This window comes from Lonchura striata, chromosome 21 (genome assembly GCF_050655825.1).
Source record: "Lonchura striata isolate lonStrDom1 chromosome 21, ASM5065582v1, whole genome shotgun sequence".
NCBI lineage: Eukaryota > Metazoa > Chordata > Aves > Passeriformes > Estrildidae > Lonchura > Lonchura striata.
This window is the reverse complement of record NC_140723.1, coordinates 8679120-8697194: the sequence shown is the minus strand read 5'-3', so window position 1 is coordinate 8697194 and position 18075 is coordinate 8679120. Positions and strand designations below refer to the sequence as shown.

Genomic DNA, 18075 nt, shown 5'->3' with positions numbered 1-18075 from the left:
CGAGCCCCCGGGCGGGCGCGGGAGCCGGGGGCCGCAGCCCGGCCCCGGGGCGGAGCGGGGCGGAGCGGCGCGGCCATCCGGGCACCGCACCATGGCGGCAGCGGCGGAGGAGCCCGAGGGGCGGCGGGGCCGGGGGCCGCGGCCGGGGCCGGCGCCGGGCAGCCCCGCGGGGCGGGCGGTGGGCGAGGGCTCGCCCGGGGGCGGCGGCCGCCGCGTCTTCAGCCCCGCTGGGGAGTTCCGCGAGTTTTCCCGGAGGCAGCTCCGCGACATGGAACGGCTTTTCCGACAGTGAGTGTGGGGCAGGGAGAGGGGGATCCCCGGATGGCAGCGCCGGGGCGGACGGGGGACCCCGGGCATCCGGCACCCGGGACATCCCGGTTCCTGCATCCCCGGTGTCCCGGCTTCTGGCAGGGCAGATGCACCAGAGTCTCCTGCCCCGTGCTTGCGGGCGGGACCCCCTTTTCCCTGTGAGAGGGACCCCCATGCACCCCAGCCTCTTGCGGGAGGGATCCCCCGGCTCCTTGTCGGAGACCCCCCCCCGCCCCAGCTCTGTGCAGCAGGCATGCCAAGGCACCTCCAGTTCCTTGCGGGAGGGATCCCTCTCCTGCCGCTCTCAGGAGGGATGCCCGGGACACCCCTCTCCTCCCCAAACCCCCCCAGCATTGGTGTCGGGGACACATTCCCCCAGCTCCTTGTAGGAGGCGTTCCTGCGTGCCCCTAAATCCTTGCAGAAGGAACCTCCTATCCCCCATGAGGGGATACCCTGGTGCTGAGGCTCGAGAAAGGGATCTGAAAGAGGGGACTGGGGAGCCCCACATTCCCTCTGCCGCATCACCGAGGGATCCCACGTCCCTGCAGCTCCCGGGGCCGCAGAGGCCAGGCTGGCGTGTCCTCAGCATCCCTGCCCGCGCTGCGTGCCACCACGCGTGGCGGAGCGTGACTCGGAGCACGAGCTCGGCCCCGGGCCCCTGGGAACGGGGAGCGCTGGCAGCAAGCCTCCAGCCTTGGAGGTTTCCGGGGGGAGCCAGAAATCGGGGTGACTCCAGCCGTGGTCACCCTGCTGTGCGCGGGAGTAGCCAGGGGCCAACGGGACAGGCCGGAGCATCCCCACGGAGCATCCCCACGGATCCCGCGCTGGGCGCTTTGTGCCGGAGGCGTGGAGGCAGCGCGACTCCGTGAAAGCGCGGAGATAGAGCACAGGCGAAGGCATGGCTGCGACATTCCACCACCCCTGAGCCCGTCTGGCACTGGGGGGAGGATCCGCATCCGCGTCCTGGGTGGTCGCGCTCGGACCCGAGCGGGGAGGCGGCGGAACCGGGGGCTTGGAGGCGGTGACCCCCGGAGCACAAGGCTGGGGGGCTGCGTGGGGTGCAGGCATGCCCTGTCGGCATCCCTGTCAGCATCCCAGCCTCCAGTTCCCCGTGTCCTCACGGGGGCTGTCACCCCCGCCAGCACAGGGCAGCGAGCCGGGCAGGTGGCTGCGAGCCGGGCACTGCAGCAGAGGAGCCTGCGGCGGGGGCGGCGGGCTCGGGGTCCGCGGGGAGCCGGGCCGCTCCCGGTGCCGGAGCGATGCGTGGCCGTGCCGGGGTGCTGCGGGTGTCGGCGCCGCGCGGGCGGGAGCGGCGGTCGGAGCAGACGCGTTTGCTCCGGCAGCTGCGGCGTCTCGCCGCAGCGAAAGGAGCAGCGCCGGGGCTGCGAGCCGCTGGGGACGTTCGGGAGGCTGGGGGGCTTCCCAAGGAAGGATGCTCTGGAGCAGATCCCTGCCACACTGTCCTCGGGATGTGACAATCCGGCTCTAGAGGATGAAGTGATGCGGGGAAGGCTTTTGGCTCTCCACGGGGGAGATGGTGCCCTTTGCAGGATGCTGGAATCCCAAAAAGCAGAGGACAGGATTGAGGGGAAGGAAGTGCCCTGCATCTGGGGAGGTGACTTGTGTGGGATAAAGTGGCAAAGTCAGGCCAGCTAACTCGTCCCTTGCAGAGAAACTCTGTGGGATGCAGGATGGAGAACGACTTTGGACAAGGGCATGGAGTGACAGAACAAGGAGGAAAGTCTTCCAAAGTGACAGAGGACAGGGTTAGTTTGGATACTGGGAAGAAGTTATCTCCGTGAGAGTGGTGAGGCCCTGGCATAGGTTGTCCAGAAAAGCTGTAGCTGCCCCATCCACTAAAGTGTCCAAGGCCCAGTTGAACAGGGCTTGGAGCAATCTGGGATAGTGGAAGGTGTCCCTGCCCACAGCAGGGGCTTGGAATGAGATGGTCTTTAAAGTCTGTTCTAACCCAAACCATTCCATGATTCTATGATCCTATGCTCCAAGAGGTTTACTAGAGGCAAAAATCATGTGTGATCTGTACCCACAGCCCCACTTTGAGGGTGATGACGGCAGCAGGCAGGGGTGAGCAGGACCAGCCCTGTTTTGGGGTCCCTGGCAGATCAGGAAAGTGCTGCTGGAGACACAGACAGAGCAGACAGCAGCAGGGGAGGTACAGATGAGTCACGGCATGGGGAGCTGGGGCTCTGCGTGGCTGCTGCAGTGATAAGATACAAAAAAAAAGCCTTGTCACAACGGGTGCAGTGTGTAGCTGCCCACCTACAACGTGTGGAGCTGTACAAAGCGTGGCTCTGTGCTGGCTCTCCGTGCAGATCCTGCTGTGCCACGCCAGCACGCTGCTGGCACAGCCCACAGTGTGCAGGCAGTGGGCAGGGGAGAGAACAGCAGGGTGGCTGGGGAAGCTGGAGGGGACTGTGGCATGGCCACAGGCAGGAGTCTGAGGAGGGGCATTCCTGACAGGTCTGTAGGTAGCAGCAGCGAGCAGAGCTCGCTGGGACGTGGGGAGCAGTGCCCCATGGCTTGTTACCCCTGCTGCAGCCAAGGGGAGCGTGTGCCCAGGCTCCTGGCACAGGGAGCTGGCAGCAGGCTTGGCAGCATCCTTGGAGGTTCTCCTGCCAAGTGCCGCACAGAAACAGGCATGGTGCTGGATAATGCCCCAGGGGGCTGTTAGTGGTTCAGAGGCAGCTCCCTGTGGTCTGGAGAGCTGCCAGTGACCATCAGTGCCCAAGTCCTTGCTGATCCCTCTTTGCTTCCCAGCCAGTGTGAAAGCACATAGGGGTCTGCTGCTGGGGGGCCGGTGTGGAGGGCTGTGTGGGCTCTGCACCTCCGGGTGATGTGTCAGGATTGTGCCACCATCCTGCAGGTATGATGCAGGGAAAGATGGCTTCATTGACCTGATGGAGCTGAAGCTGATGATGGAGAAGCTGGGGGCTCCACAGACACACCTGGGACTGAAGAACATGATCAAGGAGGTGGATGAAGACCTGGACAGCAAGCTCAGTTTTCGAGAGGTGAGGGGATAGGAGGTTCCACACTGGCAAGGAGATGTTCGGGCTGGTGAGAAGGTGGGCAGTGGCTGTGGTAGCTTTGAGGTCTTCAGGCAGCCAATGCTACCATCTCCCCTTGCAGTTCCTGCTGATTTTCCGGAAGGCAGCAGCGGGTGAGCTGCAGGAGGACAGTGGGCTGCACGCCCTGGCCCGGCTCTCCGAGATCGACGTCTCCACAGAGGGGGTGAAAGGCGCCAAGAACTTCTTTGAGGCCAAGGTGAGGCAGGGCTCAGGAGGTCCAACTGCAAGGTAGCAATGCACCAGGGCAGTTTGGTGCTGGGTAAGCAGGAGGTGATGTTGGGTGGGCAGGAGAGCTTGGCAGAGGTCACAGCTGAACATTTCCGTCTGCAGGCACAAGCCATCAACGAAGCCAGCAGGTTCGAGGAGGAGATCAAGGCAGAGCAGGAGGAGAAGAAGAAGCAGGCGGAGGAGCTGAAGCAGAGGAAGGCAGCCTTCAAGGAGCTGCAGTCCACTTTCACACAGTGACAGGGCCAGGCAGGACTGCTCAGCGGTGCCCAGGCTGGCAGCGCTGCCGTGCCCCGTGCCAGCCGCACCGGGAGCGACGCCTGAGCCGTGTGCCACCCGGCGTGGGCTCGGCACGGCGCCCGCCTCGCTGGCAGAGCCCGGCCAGCCCCGGCCCCCTCCCCTCTTGCTGTGGTGTCTGTAGGTGTTGTCCGTGCCCCCCACCTCCCCAGCGTGCCCCCCTCCCTGAACAGCACCCTGTTCTCTGCCCGCAGCTGCACTGGGGGTTGTTGCTGCTGAGTCCCAGGGGAGCTGTGTCCAGAATGTGTCCCTGGGACACCTGTGCCCAGACTGTTTTATGCTGTGAGTGCACTGGGAGGCATGCAAAATGGGGGCTTGTGCAGGTGGCCACGGTGGGTGTTTTGGTGGCCACACTGGCTCAGCATCTGTTGGTATTGCTATGTCTGACACCAGTACAAAAGCCATGGCAAGGGCCAGGTGCTGGTAGAGGGGCTCTGTGTGTGTGTGTGTGTGTGTGTGTGTGTGTGTTAGTGCTGGGGGTGCGTGCCCACCCTGCTGAAATGGAGCCCCTCAGGAGCTGTGTCTCTATTTTGGTCAAAGACGTACAGAAAGGCAGCTGCTGGCTCATGGGGCTGTACTATGTTTTTTTATGTTGTATTCAGCCTGGCAGGATGAGTGTGGTGGCCACAAGTGGTTGCCATTGGTCACTGAGGCCCTCGTGTTTGTGGGTGGCTGTAAAAGCCCACATCTGTCCCATGGTGTCCCCCGAGTGGCGCTATAGGGGGTGTGTTATGTTTTTTTTTTTTAATTTAATCCCAAATAAATATTATATTTCTTAAGTGCTGGTTGCTGGGGTGCAGCTCTTGGATGGGCATGTCTGTGGCAGGGTCTTGGGTGGAGGGAAGGAACCTGGGGAGTGGGGTGTGACCGTGGGCACACGCTTCCCACCAGGAATGGTGGCACTGAACAGGGATGAGCCGTGGCTCACTGGTATGGGAAGCAGCAGGTGCCTGATGCAGGTGTGGGGACGTGGGGCTACCAAAGGCCATGGGCACTGCTGCCGATACCTGCTCCGGTCCCACCCCGTGGCACCTGAGCAGTTTGGTGGGTCTTGACCATATCAAGAGTGAGATAAGGAGACCTTGTGCCTGGGAGGTGCTGGCGCGAGTTGGGCACTGTCCTGGGGGAGTCGCTGCTCAGCACAGGGGGCAGCAGGGCTGCCAACACCACACTGACAGCATCAGGGGTGGGGGCTGCCCATCAGCTGTGCCCCAGGAGGGACCCTGCCCATTCCCAGAGCAGGGCCAGGTGTCCCCGCCATGTCCCAGCTCGGTGCCAGCACATGGCGGGCAGATGTGGCCGTTCCCAGGCGGGACGGCGATAAGAGTGGCTGATTGGGCTGAGGAGCCCCTGTGCCCACAGCGTGGGACAGTCCCCACGTGTCAGTGGCAGGCAGGGACACTCCAAGGTCCCCAGCAAGGTCTGAACACTATAAGAGGGTGAGCGGCCCCACCACGGCACCTTTCCTCCACGCAACCATGCTGCGAGCCATCTGTCTCGTCGTGCTGCTGGGCTACGGTAGGTGCAGGGGATGGAAAAGGGTCAGGGCAGGGAGGACACGATCGTGGGGCCTGCCCTGGCCCGGGCACGGGCACAGGCAGCCTCTGATGTCCCTTTGCCGGGTGTCACACAGCCTACGGATGCGGTCAGCCGGCCGTGCCGCCACAGCTGAGCTCCCGCGTGGTGGGCGGTGAAGACGCTGTAGCCCACAGCTGGCCATGGCAGGTGAGGGGGCACAGGGACGGGCATGGGGACAGGGATGGGGACATTCCTGCTCTGACCCTGTGCTTCTGCCCTCGCAGATCTCGCTGCAGACCCGCTACTCTGGGTCCTGGAGCCACTATTGCGGTGGGACCCTCATTGCCCCCCAGTGGGTGCTGACAGCTGCCCACTGCATCAGGTGGGTGCTGGGGTGCTGGGGGGCATGTGTGCCATGGAGGTAAGGTATCTGTGGGGACTCACACCCCGTCTCTCCCTGGCAGCTCCTACATGACCTACCGTGTGGCGCTGGGCCGGCAGGACGTGTCAGAGACTGAAGAGCCTGGTTCTGTGGCCGTGGGTGTGGAGAAGATAATCGTCCATGAGGACTGGGACTCCTACTTCCTCGTGTAGGGAATGCGGTGCATCAGGGCTGGGTCGTGGGTGGTGTGGCCACAGACCCTTGTCCCCGTGGCCAGGGACCCTGTTCTCACGGCCAGGGACCATGGTTCGTGTCTCCTTGCAGCAATGACATTGCCCTGGTCAAGCTGGCAGAGGAGGTGCAGGAGACCGACACCATCCGCATCGCCTGCCTGCCGCCTGCTGACAAGATCCTGCCCAACGACTACCCATGCTATGTCACCGGCTGGGGAAGCATGAGGAGTGAGTGGGGTGTCCCCGGGAGGGTCCCCGGGAAGGGGATGCAGGCACAGGGTGGGAGGTACGAGCTTTGGCTGTCGTTGCAGCCAACGGGCCCTTGGCCGACATCCTGCAGCAGGCTCTGCTGCCCGTGGTGGACTACGAGACCTGCTCCCAGTGGGACTGGTGGGGCGACCTTGTGTACGAGAGCATGGTGTGCGCCGGCGGCGACGGCGTCGTCTCCGGATGCAACGTGAGTGTGGGCACCGCACGAGGTGCTGCCCAAACGGTGTGGGCTCCAGGAGGAGAGGGGATGGAGCCATGCTGGTGGATGGCCAGGAGGGATGGGGGGCGTGTCGGCAGGGGCCAGGAGCAATGGCACAGAGCGTCTTGGCACAGGGCGATTCTGGGGGCCCCCTGAACTGCCAGCGCGATGATGGGCTCTGGGAGGTGGACGGCATCGTCAGCTTCGGCTCCAGCCGCAGCTGCAACCTCAAGAGGAAGCCAACAGTCTTCACCCGGGTGTCCGCCTACATCGACTGGATCAACGAGGTGGGTGCCCCTTCCTCTGCCCCCACAGGGGTTTGTCCACACTGCCCCTGCCCTGCCAGCAGTCTCACCATGAGCCTCTCCATGTCTCTTTGGCAGCAAATGAGCGCGAACTGAGGACACAGCACGGAGCACAAGCATTGAGCATGATAAAGGCAATAGTGCTAACTTGGTTTCATGTGGTTCTTTCGAGGGGACGCAGTGGGGCAGAGCCAGGGGGCTTGTGGTCTGGGCTTGTGGTCCTGGGCTTCTGCCTGTGTGCTGGGGAGAGCCCCCACCTTGTGCAGTGAGGCTGGGCAGGCTCCTGGGCAGAGATCTCACAAGGTACTCCCAGCTAGCAGTAGATCCATGGCCATTGCCAAGCCAAAGATTTCAAGGCTTGACTGGTGGTTTGATGGGAGAGTGGCTGGAATCTGGCCTGGTGGTCCAGGGGGCCTCTAGGGAACTTGGGGAGGGGCTATAGGGCCCCTAGTTGGCCCAAGGAGTTTTTAGGTGTCTTGGCTGGTGCTGGCATATTTCAGGGGATCTTGCTACTTAACTGGCTGGTAACTGGGCTATTTGATGGCAGCAGGCTTATAGTTGGAGTGTTGAGGTAACTGGGTTGGTTCTGAGGGTCATTTTGCAGTCCCACCACATTCCCTCCACCAGCTGTGCACCAGAGTGCTCCCACTCTGTTCTCACCTCTGCCAGGGATGCCCTGGGGAAGGAGCAGCCCCTGCAGTCCATGTCACTGAAAGGAGAGGGACAAGGCTGTACTCAATGTCACCCTCACCCCAGTCCCACTGCTTCCTTAGTGAGGGAAGTGGGGAAAAAAACAAGGGGAAGAGTGCAGGGTCACCTTTCCTGGAGGAGAACAAGTCCAGGGGAGATAGGATCAGCCTTGGAGTCACCTGCACACCTAGATGCTCTGTAAAAACTGGACAACATGGGACAGGGCAGCCCAGAGCCTCGCTCCCCTGGGGGATGGAGAAGGGGAATAGAAAAGGACACAACCATGAGCTCTCACAAACACCTGAGCACAGGCAAGGCCATCACAGCCACACCCCAGCTCCAGCTGGACCCTCCTTGGGGTGCTCAGGCAGCCCTGGCTTCCTCCTGCAGCACCCTCAAAGTACCTGAAATGCTCCCAAAGGAGCGGGGAAATACTCAGTGACTGCAAAAGCAGGCTGGATATTCCCAGGTTCCCTGGTGTCCAAGATTGGAGCACCAAGAAGTTTCCTATTACCATCTGAGTAGCAGTTGTCTCTGGGCAATTTTCCTTCTCTCCTGTTAATGGGCCCATCAGTGTCTCACCACATGCCTCAGAGATAAACTCTCCAGGAGCCACTTCTGTTTAACAGGTGATTAAGGACTCAGAATAACATCAGCTCATTGTGAGATGCTCCGCCCAGGGGGAGGAGCCAGGCATTCCCACCTGGATACAACCAGGGATTTCTAGACAGAGAGGCAGCCTTTCCACAGGTTTCTGAGAAGACACAGCAACCACATCTGCCATCCCAAGAGGACTGCAGCCACTCCAATTTGGATTGCTACCAACACGCTGGCCAGAGGCGTGACAGGTTGTATTCTGACTTCGTCAGTGGTCTTCCTTTTGTATCATTGCATGTATTTTTGTCTTTTTCCCTTTTCCCAATAAATTGTATTTCTGACTTGGAGTCTCTTACTGGTTTTGCTTTCAAACTAGAACTCCTGGGAATCCCCAAGCACCCCTCAGCACAAACCTACACAATGGTGGCTCCAAGGCTGCTTTCCCCCGTCAAAATCCAACACAGTTGCAGGATTTCTGACCCAAGGCCATCATCGCAGCAGCTCCTTAAGTGCTTTACATCAGCACTGGAATTTCAATGAATCCCCATCAGTTTCCTGCTGTAACTCCTGACTGACTCCTCAAAAGGAGCAGGATGCTCCATAGGCTGGCACAGCCACGTTGTAAATGGCCACACAGAGCAGCACAGACATGAGTGAAGGCTCCAACTCTTCCCATTCAGAGGAGCCTTCAGGAGGTGCTGAAATGGCCATGAGGAGATGGAACAGACAAGGGGATACAGCTAAAGATTTGCTCTTTAATTGCATTTATTAGAAATATTGACTGCAAAACTCATCCTATTTCACTTGAACATCACACTCTGGTCCCATCAATCAATCACCTGGGCAGCACAGGACACAAATATAATGATCAGCAAAGAAAAAAACACTGAGGCCAAGGGTGACTGTGCCAGAAGTGTTCTCCTCTGGCTCTGTTCTCCAGCAAAGGGACTTCCTGCTCCATCCACATTTCCCATTGGTACAGCACAATCTCCATCTCATCTCCACTCCATGGCAAAGCCAGCGCTCACCCATCACACTTCTCCAGACAAACATCTGGACACACAGACAAAATCCACAGGGAGCACTGACACCAAGTCATGGTGGGCACAGATTTCATTCAGCCACAGGAAGAATCCCCAGCGCTTGGCAGGGGGCTCGGAGCCCGCGTGTCAGCGGCACACAAAGAAGAATTTTTTACGGAGGAAATTGAAGCATCCCGGGATCTGCTTGTACCTCCCCCTGGCAGAGACAGCGTGTGCCACCTGGGAACAGAAGAAAGAGAGGCTGAGGAACGGGATGCTCTTCCCATCCCTTGGAATCAATGGCTGCCATGCCAAGGTGGCCAAAGAAGCACCGCAACAACCAGCAAACAACAGCAAGGTGATTCTGTAAGTGCTCTCTCCCTCCACGTTGGGCTTTTCTCCTACCCAAGGAGAACAGAAAAAGGATCTGGGGCATCTACGCTTGTATGCAACTTTGGCAATATTGAGTCAACAAGGCACACAAAGGAATATGTTGATTAGCCAGACTCATTCCATATCCCTTGTGCTCCTTCACTCCCAGGACAAGCTTACAGGAGCACCCAAATCTCATCAGCTTGGATAGGACAAGCCATGACATTTTTTAGCAATTTCTTCAGAAGGATTAAAGCCTGTATTGCCAAGATTACTCCTCAGTGGAGAAACCTCCAGTGATTTTTGGCAGATTGAGGCCAGACACCTTCTTTGTAATTAAACCTCTTTGCAGTACCTCCAATGAGCCCATCCCTAAACTTGACACTCAATATCCTCACTCCTTTTTTGAGGGTAGGCCTCTATGCCCCAACTGATCATACCCCTGACTATTTCCTTTATCAACAAAACGCAGAACAAAAAAGACATTTACCCTCACTAACATGCTGAGCAGGTCTTCTGAATGAGCATATTGCTCCAGCACACTGTCCAGCGTTTCCACATACCACGAGCCACTTGACTTCTCCCTCCAGGAGACAAAACCTTCAGTGAAAGAAGGAGAACGTTATGCCAAAACTTATCTGCTGTTCTCATTCCAACAAGTTCCTGCTGCTCCAACAGAGCTGGGCTGTCCTGAATTGCCATGAAGCTCTGACTGTTTTGCAAATTCCCCATGCTCAGGAAAGGATTTGCACAGGCTGTTTTACCTGGAAAAGTTGAGTAGGAAACCAAGATGTCGCTAGGTGTGGGCAAACTGGCAATGGCATCGGGCTCATCCACGTTATCCGATGGAACCCGAAACGGGATTGCGTCTGATTCCAAGGAATCCCCAAGAGCTTCCTCTTCAGGTGAATCACAGTCCACTACAAAGCCTTGATCCCTTTGTTCTGAAAAAAGCAGCAACAAGACAGCTCCTGACATTCATCCCACCCAAAGGATTCACAGTTGTACGTCCAACGTTAAGAAAAGATGGGGAAAAGAGAAGGACAAAGGCCCTAGACCAGAGTAAGGCTTTCTGGCTGTTCAGCTGCACCAGCTGAGTCAAAGGCATTGGTAGTTTATACCAAATTTCTCACTGTGTGTGGAGAGCTGGAGCAGCCTCTCAGAACATGGTAAAAGAAGAGGCAGCTGGTGTGAGAGGACAACTGGAGAGGGGGCAGTCAATGAACAAAAAGGGAGCCAAAGCCACAGCTTGACCATATCTCTGCAGCCCAACACTACTGGAGCCAACACAAAGATTCACCTCCACCACAGGCCTGGATGAAGAACAGTTTGGGTTTTCCTCTCAAACTCGGGCAACTGGACCCATTGAAATAGTTCACAATCTTTTCTATGGGAATGGGTTTTCCGTCCGTTCCGTAAACGCCTCCAGGAAACTGAATATGGCTTGTCTGCAAGAGGAAAATGCAGGAACTAGTGACATGGAAGGCAAGGCCAGTTCTGAGGCAGCCCGTTTCCCGTCAGGTGCTTCATGGCATAAAGGTACCAGAACAAATCCTGGTGTTTGTGGGAATCCCTGCAGCCAAGACAGGGTGAGGGACATCCAGGAGACATTTGAAATGCACTAAAACCCAGCAATCCAACTTCTGTTATCCAACTCATATCCCACATCCTCCAGCAAAGGAGTTCTTCATCCTCTGGTACAACGGGCACATACCATACACCATTTTCCTAAGAATGCCTCTCCTCATCCTTCAAGAAATGACTTGTAATAAACAGGTTTTATTGCTAATAGCATCTCCCTGTCAGAGCTGGAGATCAGGAAGGACAGAATCACCACAGCGTGAGGCTGAGTGAGTTACAAATTACTAGCCCCAGCTTCCAAAACAGAAAACACTTGTCCACTGGCACCACTGGATCAGACCACACCAGAGAAGTTCCTGTTTTCTTTAACCCAGAACAAGGGTGTAACTCTTAAAATTGTACTGCAATGGCAGAACAAGGTTTTGACGGACCACGTCCCTCTCACCCTGTGTGAGACCACAAGACAAAGAATTAACTCTTTCCCATCCCATAGAACAAAGGGGAGAGAGATGGGACAAACCCACCTGGCAGCCATGGGAAAGGATGACCACAATGCAGCAGTCCAAAGCACTGTGGTCCTGCCGTGACAGCTTCAGCAGCTCCAACACCATTTCCTGTGTGGAAAACATCACGACAGTCTTTTGAACCATATCTTGGCCACAGGTTACTGCCAGGTCCTGTTCTAATTGCACTGCCATGGATCCAATCTCTGCCACAGGATAGCATGAGCCCCAAGTACAGCTGGCAAAAGTCATTGGCAGAGAGTGAGTATTTCTGCATCTCTGCCCTTATTTAACACTGTCTGCTTTAATCACGCAGATTTCTCACCTCTCTATATTCTTTACAACACAGCACCACAAAACAAAGCACATTTCCACATGATTTATCTGATGAAATCCACTGCTTCTGACTGGGAGCTGGTGAGTGAGCAGAGAACCATGTTCTACTTTCAGATGATCAAGTTCCCCCTGATGCTTCCAGTAATGGCCAAGGACAGCACAGACAGACATGATAAAGTTGTCCAAGCTATCCCAAAAACACAGCCTTCACTAAATCCCTACAAATCCCAACCAGGATTCAACAGTCATGCAGTAAGATGAAAATGTGCAAGGTCCTCTCCCCTTCTGCAATTGCAGCACAACAATGAAGTAAGAAGATGCAAGTGGTTCATTGTTTCTTTATGGGAGGTTTTTGATGTGCTGCCAAAACACAAGACACATCCCCTAAAGCATTCCCATCACTTCCAGGGGCTCACCTCTCATCCCTCGTGTCAGCAGGACACAAGCAGCCTCACCTGAGCTTTCAGATCCCGCCGGGTCAGGACGGTGAAGCACAAGGCCTTGAAGCGCCTCTCCAGCTTCTCACAGTCAATGTCGGAGCCTTCTCGCGTGGACAGACCCGAGTCTCTGCAGAAGTTGACATTATTGAGGATCAGGCAGTGTCCACAGGGATCTGCTTTCATCTCATAATCCTGGAAGGAACACGTCACAATTGAACTTCTTCTTATTCCAAGAGCTTGCTGGCTAATCCAGCAGGATACAATGCCAGTGAGGAATGGGAGTCCTTAAAGTGGCTCATTTCACAGCTTTTTTCATTTCTCTACTCCTAGGGATGGGTAGGAGTACCCTTTCTCCACACACATCTCATCAGCAGCCAGGAACAAGAGGCAACCCACTAAACTGGGCAAAGCCTTTGTGGAAACCTGGCTGCTGCTTTATTTGTAGCATGTCCAACAGCAAGTTGAAATTTCTGGGAACTTCTTTTAGGCATTATCATCAAACCTCACCAAAAGGAGCCAAGAATTTATGTTATCACTGTGGCAATCTTAAGGAGGACCTGGTTAATGACTGATCCACTCTGAGACCATCGGCCCTGTTACAGCCTTGGAGCAATTGCTCAGGTAAGACAAGGTGAGATCCAGCTCCTCCAGGAACATTTTCTGGAGTCACCCCTGAGGCACAGAGCTTTTGCCTAGTAGGGAACACTTTCAGCCTGTCGTGGTTTGACACGGAAAAAGAATTTTCTCGGAAGGAAGAGGTCAGTCCAGTCAGGGGTCAGGTTTGGATACTGACACTTGGGGTGACCAATTGAGGGTGGACACGCCCCTGAGAACACAGAGGGGTTAAAAGCAGAACTCCCAGGAGAACTCGCTCTCTTTGGTTCCGGTCATTGGAGAGTGCAAACCTCTCCTGCCCAGCCATGAGCTGGGTGGGGAGGGGAAGCCATGTGGCCTGCAGAGGTAGGCCAGGGGGTGAAGGGTCTGGAACCGAGCTGGGCCAGTTCCTGCGGACGGAAGGGTGGAGAACGTCTGAGATGTCTTTGTTCCCCCCCCCAACCTAGAGGAAAAGACATAGAGAGCCTGCAGACACCCGGGAGTTTGCCAGCAGAGGAGAAGGAGGACGGGGTGGGGGGAAGATGCCCAGTGTGGGAGACAGCACAGCCTCCTGGGCCAGAGATTTCAGTCGTCCAGGGAGTTTGGGAATTTTAACCCTTTCCTGTGAAATGAAGGCTTTGTGAAATATTGCTCCTCCTCAATTTGAAGGAGAGACAGCTGGGGACCTTAGTTGTTAGGGAAAGAAGGTTGGGGGGAGATGATCGAGTGGCTTTTGGCTGGACTCTTCTTGTCAGCCATAGACTGAACCAACTTCTCCTCCAAGAGACTGCATTCTAGGGGGATGCAATGGTGAGCCAAGAAACTCCTCCAGCAACTCCCAGTTCAGGAATGAACAGATGTCAGCTGAGGAGGGTGTGATGATGCCCTCTGTCCTCCGAGAAGAAGAGAAGGCAATCTCTGTTCTTGGACCCCCGGCCCCAGGGGAAAATGGGGGGGACTGTAGTCCCAAAATGAGACACTGGACTGTTGTTCCTGTTGGTCCTTGGCAAAGCATCCTTAAAGGGGCCCTATAAGCAGTCTCTGTCCATGCACGGTGGTGAGAGCACTGTGACATGGAGAGGAGAGTGTCACACTGGCAGATTCTCTCCAGGCAGTGCCACGTGTGACATGGAAACACAAGAGGTGGCAGCTGTGTTTCCTGGGGGTCTATAGTGCAAGGGAGACTCCTCTCCCCCTGATGGACTCAGGATTGGTTATGTGGAAGGGTGAAGACTTGATTAAGAGTCCAAATGTGTCTCGCTGTGGTTTGTTGGAGTTGGGTGATGGGAGGAGGAATGTTTTGAAAGGTTTTCAGTTTGAATTTTGTGTGTGTTTTCTTTTTTCTTCCTTTTTTCTTTTATAGTAGTAGTAGTAGTAGTAGTAGTAATGTAATAAAGTTTTCCCCTTGTTATTAAGTTTGGCCTGCTTTGCTCTGTTCTCGATCGCATTTCACAGCATTCAATTGATAGGTTACATTTTCATGGGGGCACTGGCATTGTGCTAGTGTCAAACCCTGACACAGCCTTCTCAAATACTAACCTGATCACGGCTCCTCTTGTCAACAGCTGAACCTACAACACAAAACAGACACAGGATTCAGTTCACCGCACTCCACAACAAGACCACACTCCTAGAGTTCATGTCTTTCCCACCACATATGAATTTCCCCTTCCCACCACACTGGAAACAAGCCTTTGGCATGCTGTGGCTCTAGAAGTGGAATGTGGATTACCTCGGGCTGGCACAGGAGGCATTCGAGGTCGTTCACTCTCAGCTTGGACTGGGATAGACAAACGTTCGTGAGGGATCACATCTGTAATGGCATGGGACAAAAATACAGAGGATGAGTCCAAGCTCAAAAGGTTCCACTGCTGAAAAGCAGGACACACAGGCTGCCCTGAAAGGCTGCTGTGGAGAGGCTCCCCATCCCTGGCAATGCTCAAGACCAAGCTGGACAGGGCTTGGAGCAACCTGGGATAGTGGAAGGTGTCTCTGCCCATGGCAGGGGATGGAATGAGATGAGCTTTAAGGTCCCTTCCAACTCAAACCATTCTGGGATTCCATGATTCTCCCAACAGCCACCTCTACCAGGATACTAAAAATCATGACTTCTGGACTCTTGCCCACAGGGAGAGGAGTCCCAGCTGCCACCTCCCATGCTGCTGTTTGCCAAAAACACAGCACACCCTCAGCACTGACTTTTACGCTGTTTTTCCTCCTGCAGCTCCAGCTCCACGGGCTGCAGGTCTGTCAGCTCCGTTGGCACCGGCCGGGACTCGCACTCCTGGATCAGCATCTCGGCGAGGTGGCCCTGCCCGGTGTCCTGCAGGATGGAGAGGAAGGCAGGGAAAGCCTGCTTCCCCCGGGTCTCCAGGTCAATGATCAGCTGCCGGGCTTGCTCTCCCCGGCTGCCAGCGCTCTGCAGAGGAGAAAATCCCACGAGAGGGGCTCATGCAGTGCCTGGGCAGCCCTTCCGACCGCTCTGAGCAGGGGAATGTGGGATCCACACCCAGGACATGGACATGGGGTAAACAAGAGCAAAACCGAGTGGAAATAGTCAGAGACCCCCACCAGACCCTGACCTCCCTCCAACAACAATGGTCACGACTGGGAAACCCAGCCCAGTGAGGGGTCTAGAGGGAAAGAGGGAAAGGGAGAACCCCAAGTCTGGCTCCTGGGGACCAGGGGCACCCAGGCACCCCTGGGCTGTCACCAGTGTGTAAGATGGGGTAAAAACACCCCCAGGCCTGTCACCTGTAACCAAGGGGGGAAACATGAACACCTTAAGGGTGTCACCAGAGTGGGATGGGGACAAAAGGAGAAACCCCTACACCTGGCACTGGCGGGGGACAAGAAGGGACAAGTGGGGGAAGGCAGTTCTCAAACATCTTATCTGCACAAGGACCAACGTCAGGCCTTGTCATCGAGAGTGAGGGGACACAGGGCCATCCCTTTGCACCTGTCACCAGGACTAAAGGGACATGGAGCTCCCCTATGAGCTTGTCAGCAGAGTGGAGGGACCTGGGGTCTCCCTTGGACTTGAGAGGACACAGGACAATCTCACCCACGTCTGTCCCTAGAGTGAAAGGACTTGGGGGCCACCCGTGACTTCTCACAGGCTCAAGGGACATGGGTTCCCCCTTTGGGCCCAAGAGGACATGGAGCCACCCCTGCCAAGGCTGTCACCAGGGTGAGGAGACATGGGGGCCACCCTTCAGTCGTGTCACCAGGGCTCAGGGGATGCAGGAGCTACCCCGCCATGCCGGTCCCCGGGCCAGCCCCGGTGCTCGGTGTCCCGCTCCCCGGCCCACCTGCAGCTCCTCCAGCATGGGCCGGGTGAAGAGCCCGCGCTGCTCCAGCGGCTCCCAGAGCGGCTCCACCCGCAGCGCCGCCACCAGCCGGGCCCGCCCGCGCCGCAGCGCCCGCCGCTGCCGCTGCTCCATGGCCCCGGGGCGCCGGGACCGCGCCCGGCCCGGGGCCGCCGTTCAGTGCCCGGGACTGCCGTTCAGTGCCCGGGACCGCGCCCGGCCCGGGGCCGCCGTTCAATGCCCGGGACCGCCGTTCAGTGCCCGGGACTGCCGTTCAGTGCCCGGGACCGCGCCCGGCCCGGGACTGCCGTTCAATGCCCGGGGCTGCCGTTCAGTGCCCGGGACTGCCGTTCAATGCCCGGGACCGCCGTTCAATGCCCGGGACCGCCGTTCAATGCTCGGGACCGCCGTTCAATGCTCGGGACCGCCGTTCAATGCCCGGGACTGCGCCCAGCCCGGGACTGCCGTTCAGTGCCCGGGACTGCCGTTCACTGCCCGGGACCGCCGTTCAGTGCCCGGGACTGCCGTTCAATGCCCGGGGCCGCCGTTCAATGCTCGGGACCGCCGTTCAGTGCCCGGGACCGCCGTTCAGTGCCCGGGACTGCCGTTCAATGCCCGGGACCGCTGTTCAATGCCCGGGACCGCCGTTCAATGCCCGGGACTGCCGCCCTGCCCGGGACTGCCGTTCAATGCCCGGGGCCGCCGCTCAATGCCTGGCATCGCCGCTCAGTGCCCGGAGCCGCCGCTCAGCCCCGGAAACGCCGCTCAGTGCCCGTACCCACCCCCGGTTCCCTTCCGGAGCCGCTGCTCTGCCCCGCACCCGCCCCGCTGCCCCGGACCCGCCCCCGGTGCCTTCCCGGAGCCGCCGCTCAAAGCCCGGAGCCGCCGCCTCGGAGTCCCAGAATCGCACACGGAGTCAGGCTGGAAGAGCCCTGGTGTGCCCCAGAAGGGCCATGCCAGAGCAAACGAAACAGGATTCCGTTCTTTTGTGTCTTGGTGTTTTGTTTTGGTTTTTTATTTTAGTATCTCCAGGGATGAACACTCCACACCCTCTCTAGGCACTGTGTCAGCCGCACAGCAAAGTTCTTCCTTGTGTTCAGATAGAACTTCCCGTGCATCAGTTCCTGCCCCTTGCTCTTGTGCCATTTCTGGTCCCCCCGGAGCAGAGGCTGAGCCGTCCCTGCAGACAGGGACAGACGGGGACAGACAGGGACAGACGGGGACAGACAGAGACAGACGGGGATAGACAGGGACAGACAGGGACAGACAGGGACAGACGGGGATAGACAGGGATAGACAGGGACAGACAGGGACGGGGATGAGGGCCCCTCCCAGCTGTGTCTCTTCTCCAGGCTGAACAGCCTCTGCTCCCTCAGCCCTTCCTCAGCAAGGGAGTTGCTCCAGGCCCTTCCTCACCTTCGCTGGCGAGGAGCCCAGGGCTGGACAGGGCACTCCAGGTGTGCCTCCCAAGGCTGGGCAGAGGGGCAGGGTCACTCCCTGACCTGCTGCCAGTGCTCCTCCCAGTGCACCCCAGGGCCTCTGGGCCCCCAGGACACTCTGCTGGCTCCAGGACAGCTCATTGACCATGGGACCCCCAGGTCCTTCCTGCAGAGATGCTCCAGCAGGTCACCCCACCTGTGCTGGTACTTGGGGCTGTTCCTCCTGGGGCAGGACTTACATCTGCCCTTGCTGATCATCATTAATTTTCTCTCTGTCCAATTCTCCAGCCTCTCAAAGTCCTGCTGAATGGTAGCACAGCCTTCAGGTAGATCAGCCAGTCCCCCAGGTGTGTCACCCAGTCCCC

The 18075-nt window shown here is 57.6% G+C and overlaps 3 protein-coding genes across 4 annotated transcripts; 2 read left to right on the top strand and 1 right to left on the bottom strand.

Moving 5' to 3' along the window:
* The first annotated feature begins 64 nt into the window (after positions 1 to 64).
* On the top strand, positions 65 to 4700 carry EFHD2 (EF-hand domain family member D2). Its single transcript, XM_021533799.3, has 4 exons — positions 65 to 288; positions 3195 to 3342; positions 3461 to 3595; positions 3730 to 4700. Exons 1-4 carry the CDS (start codon positions 92 to 94, stop codon positions 3862 to 3864), a joined length of 615 nt encoding a protein of 204 aa, XP_021389474.2. The 5' UTR covers positions 65 to 91; the 3' UTR covers positions 3865 to 4700.
* An 800-nt stretch (positions 4701 to 5500) lies between these two features.
* LOC110472277 (chymotrypsin-C) lies at positions 5501 to 6975 on the top strand. Of its 2 annotated transcripts, XM_077788083.2 has the most exons (7): positions 5501 to 5646; positions 5724 to 5821; positions 5904 to 6029; positions 6146 to 6282; positions 6366 to 6511; positions 6658 to 6810; positions 6907 to 6975. In XM_077788083.2, exons 3-7 carry the CDS (start codon positions 5911 to 5913, stop codon positions 6922 to 6924), a joined length of 573 nt encoding a protein of 190 aa, XP_077644209.2. In that variant the 5' UTR covers positions 5501 to 5646; positions 5724 to 5821; positions 5904 to 5910; the 3' UTR covers positions 6925 to 6975. The 2 variants fall into 2 exon arrangements, with proteins under 2 accessions (XP_077644209.2, XP_085415174.1); XM_085559048.1 differs by having other exon boundaries at positions 5510 to 5821.
* Positions 6976 to 8862: 1887 nt separating this feature from the next.
* CASP9 (caspase 9) lies at positions 8863 to 16477 on the bottom strand. Its single transcript, XM_021533800.3, has 10 exons — positions 16275 to 16477; positions 15163 to 15382; positions 14696 to 14776; positions 14503 to 14534; positions 12385 to 12561; positions 11615 to 11704; positions 10810 to 10957; positions 10274 to 10453; positions 10000 to 10109; positions 8863 to 9377 (listed from the first exon to the last, which is right to left on the bottom strand). Exons 1-10 carry the CDS (start codon positions 16404 to 16406, stop codon positions 9285 to 9287), a joined length of 1263 nt encoding a protein of 420 aa, XP_021389475.3. The 5' UTR covers positions 16407 to 16477; the 3' UTR covers positions 8863 to 9284.
* Positions 16478 to 18075: the final 1598 nt, after the last annotated feature.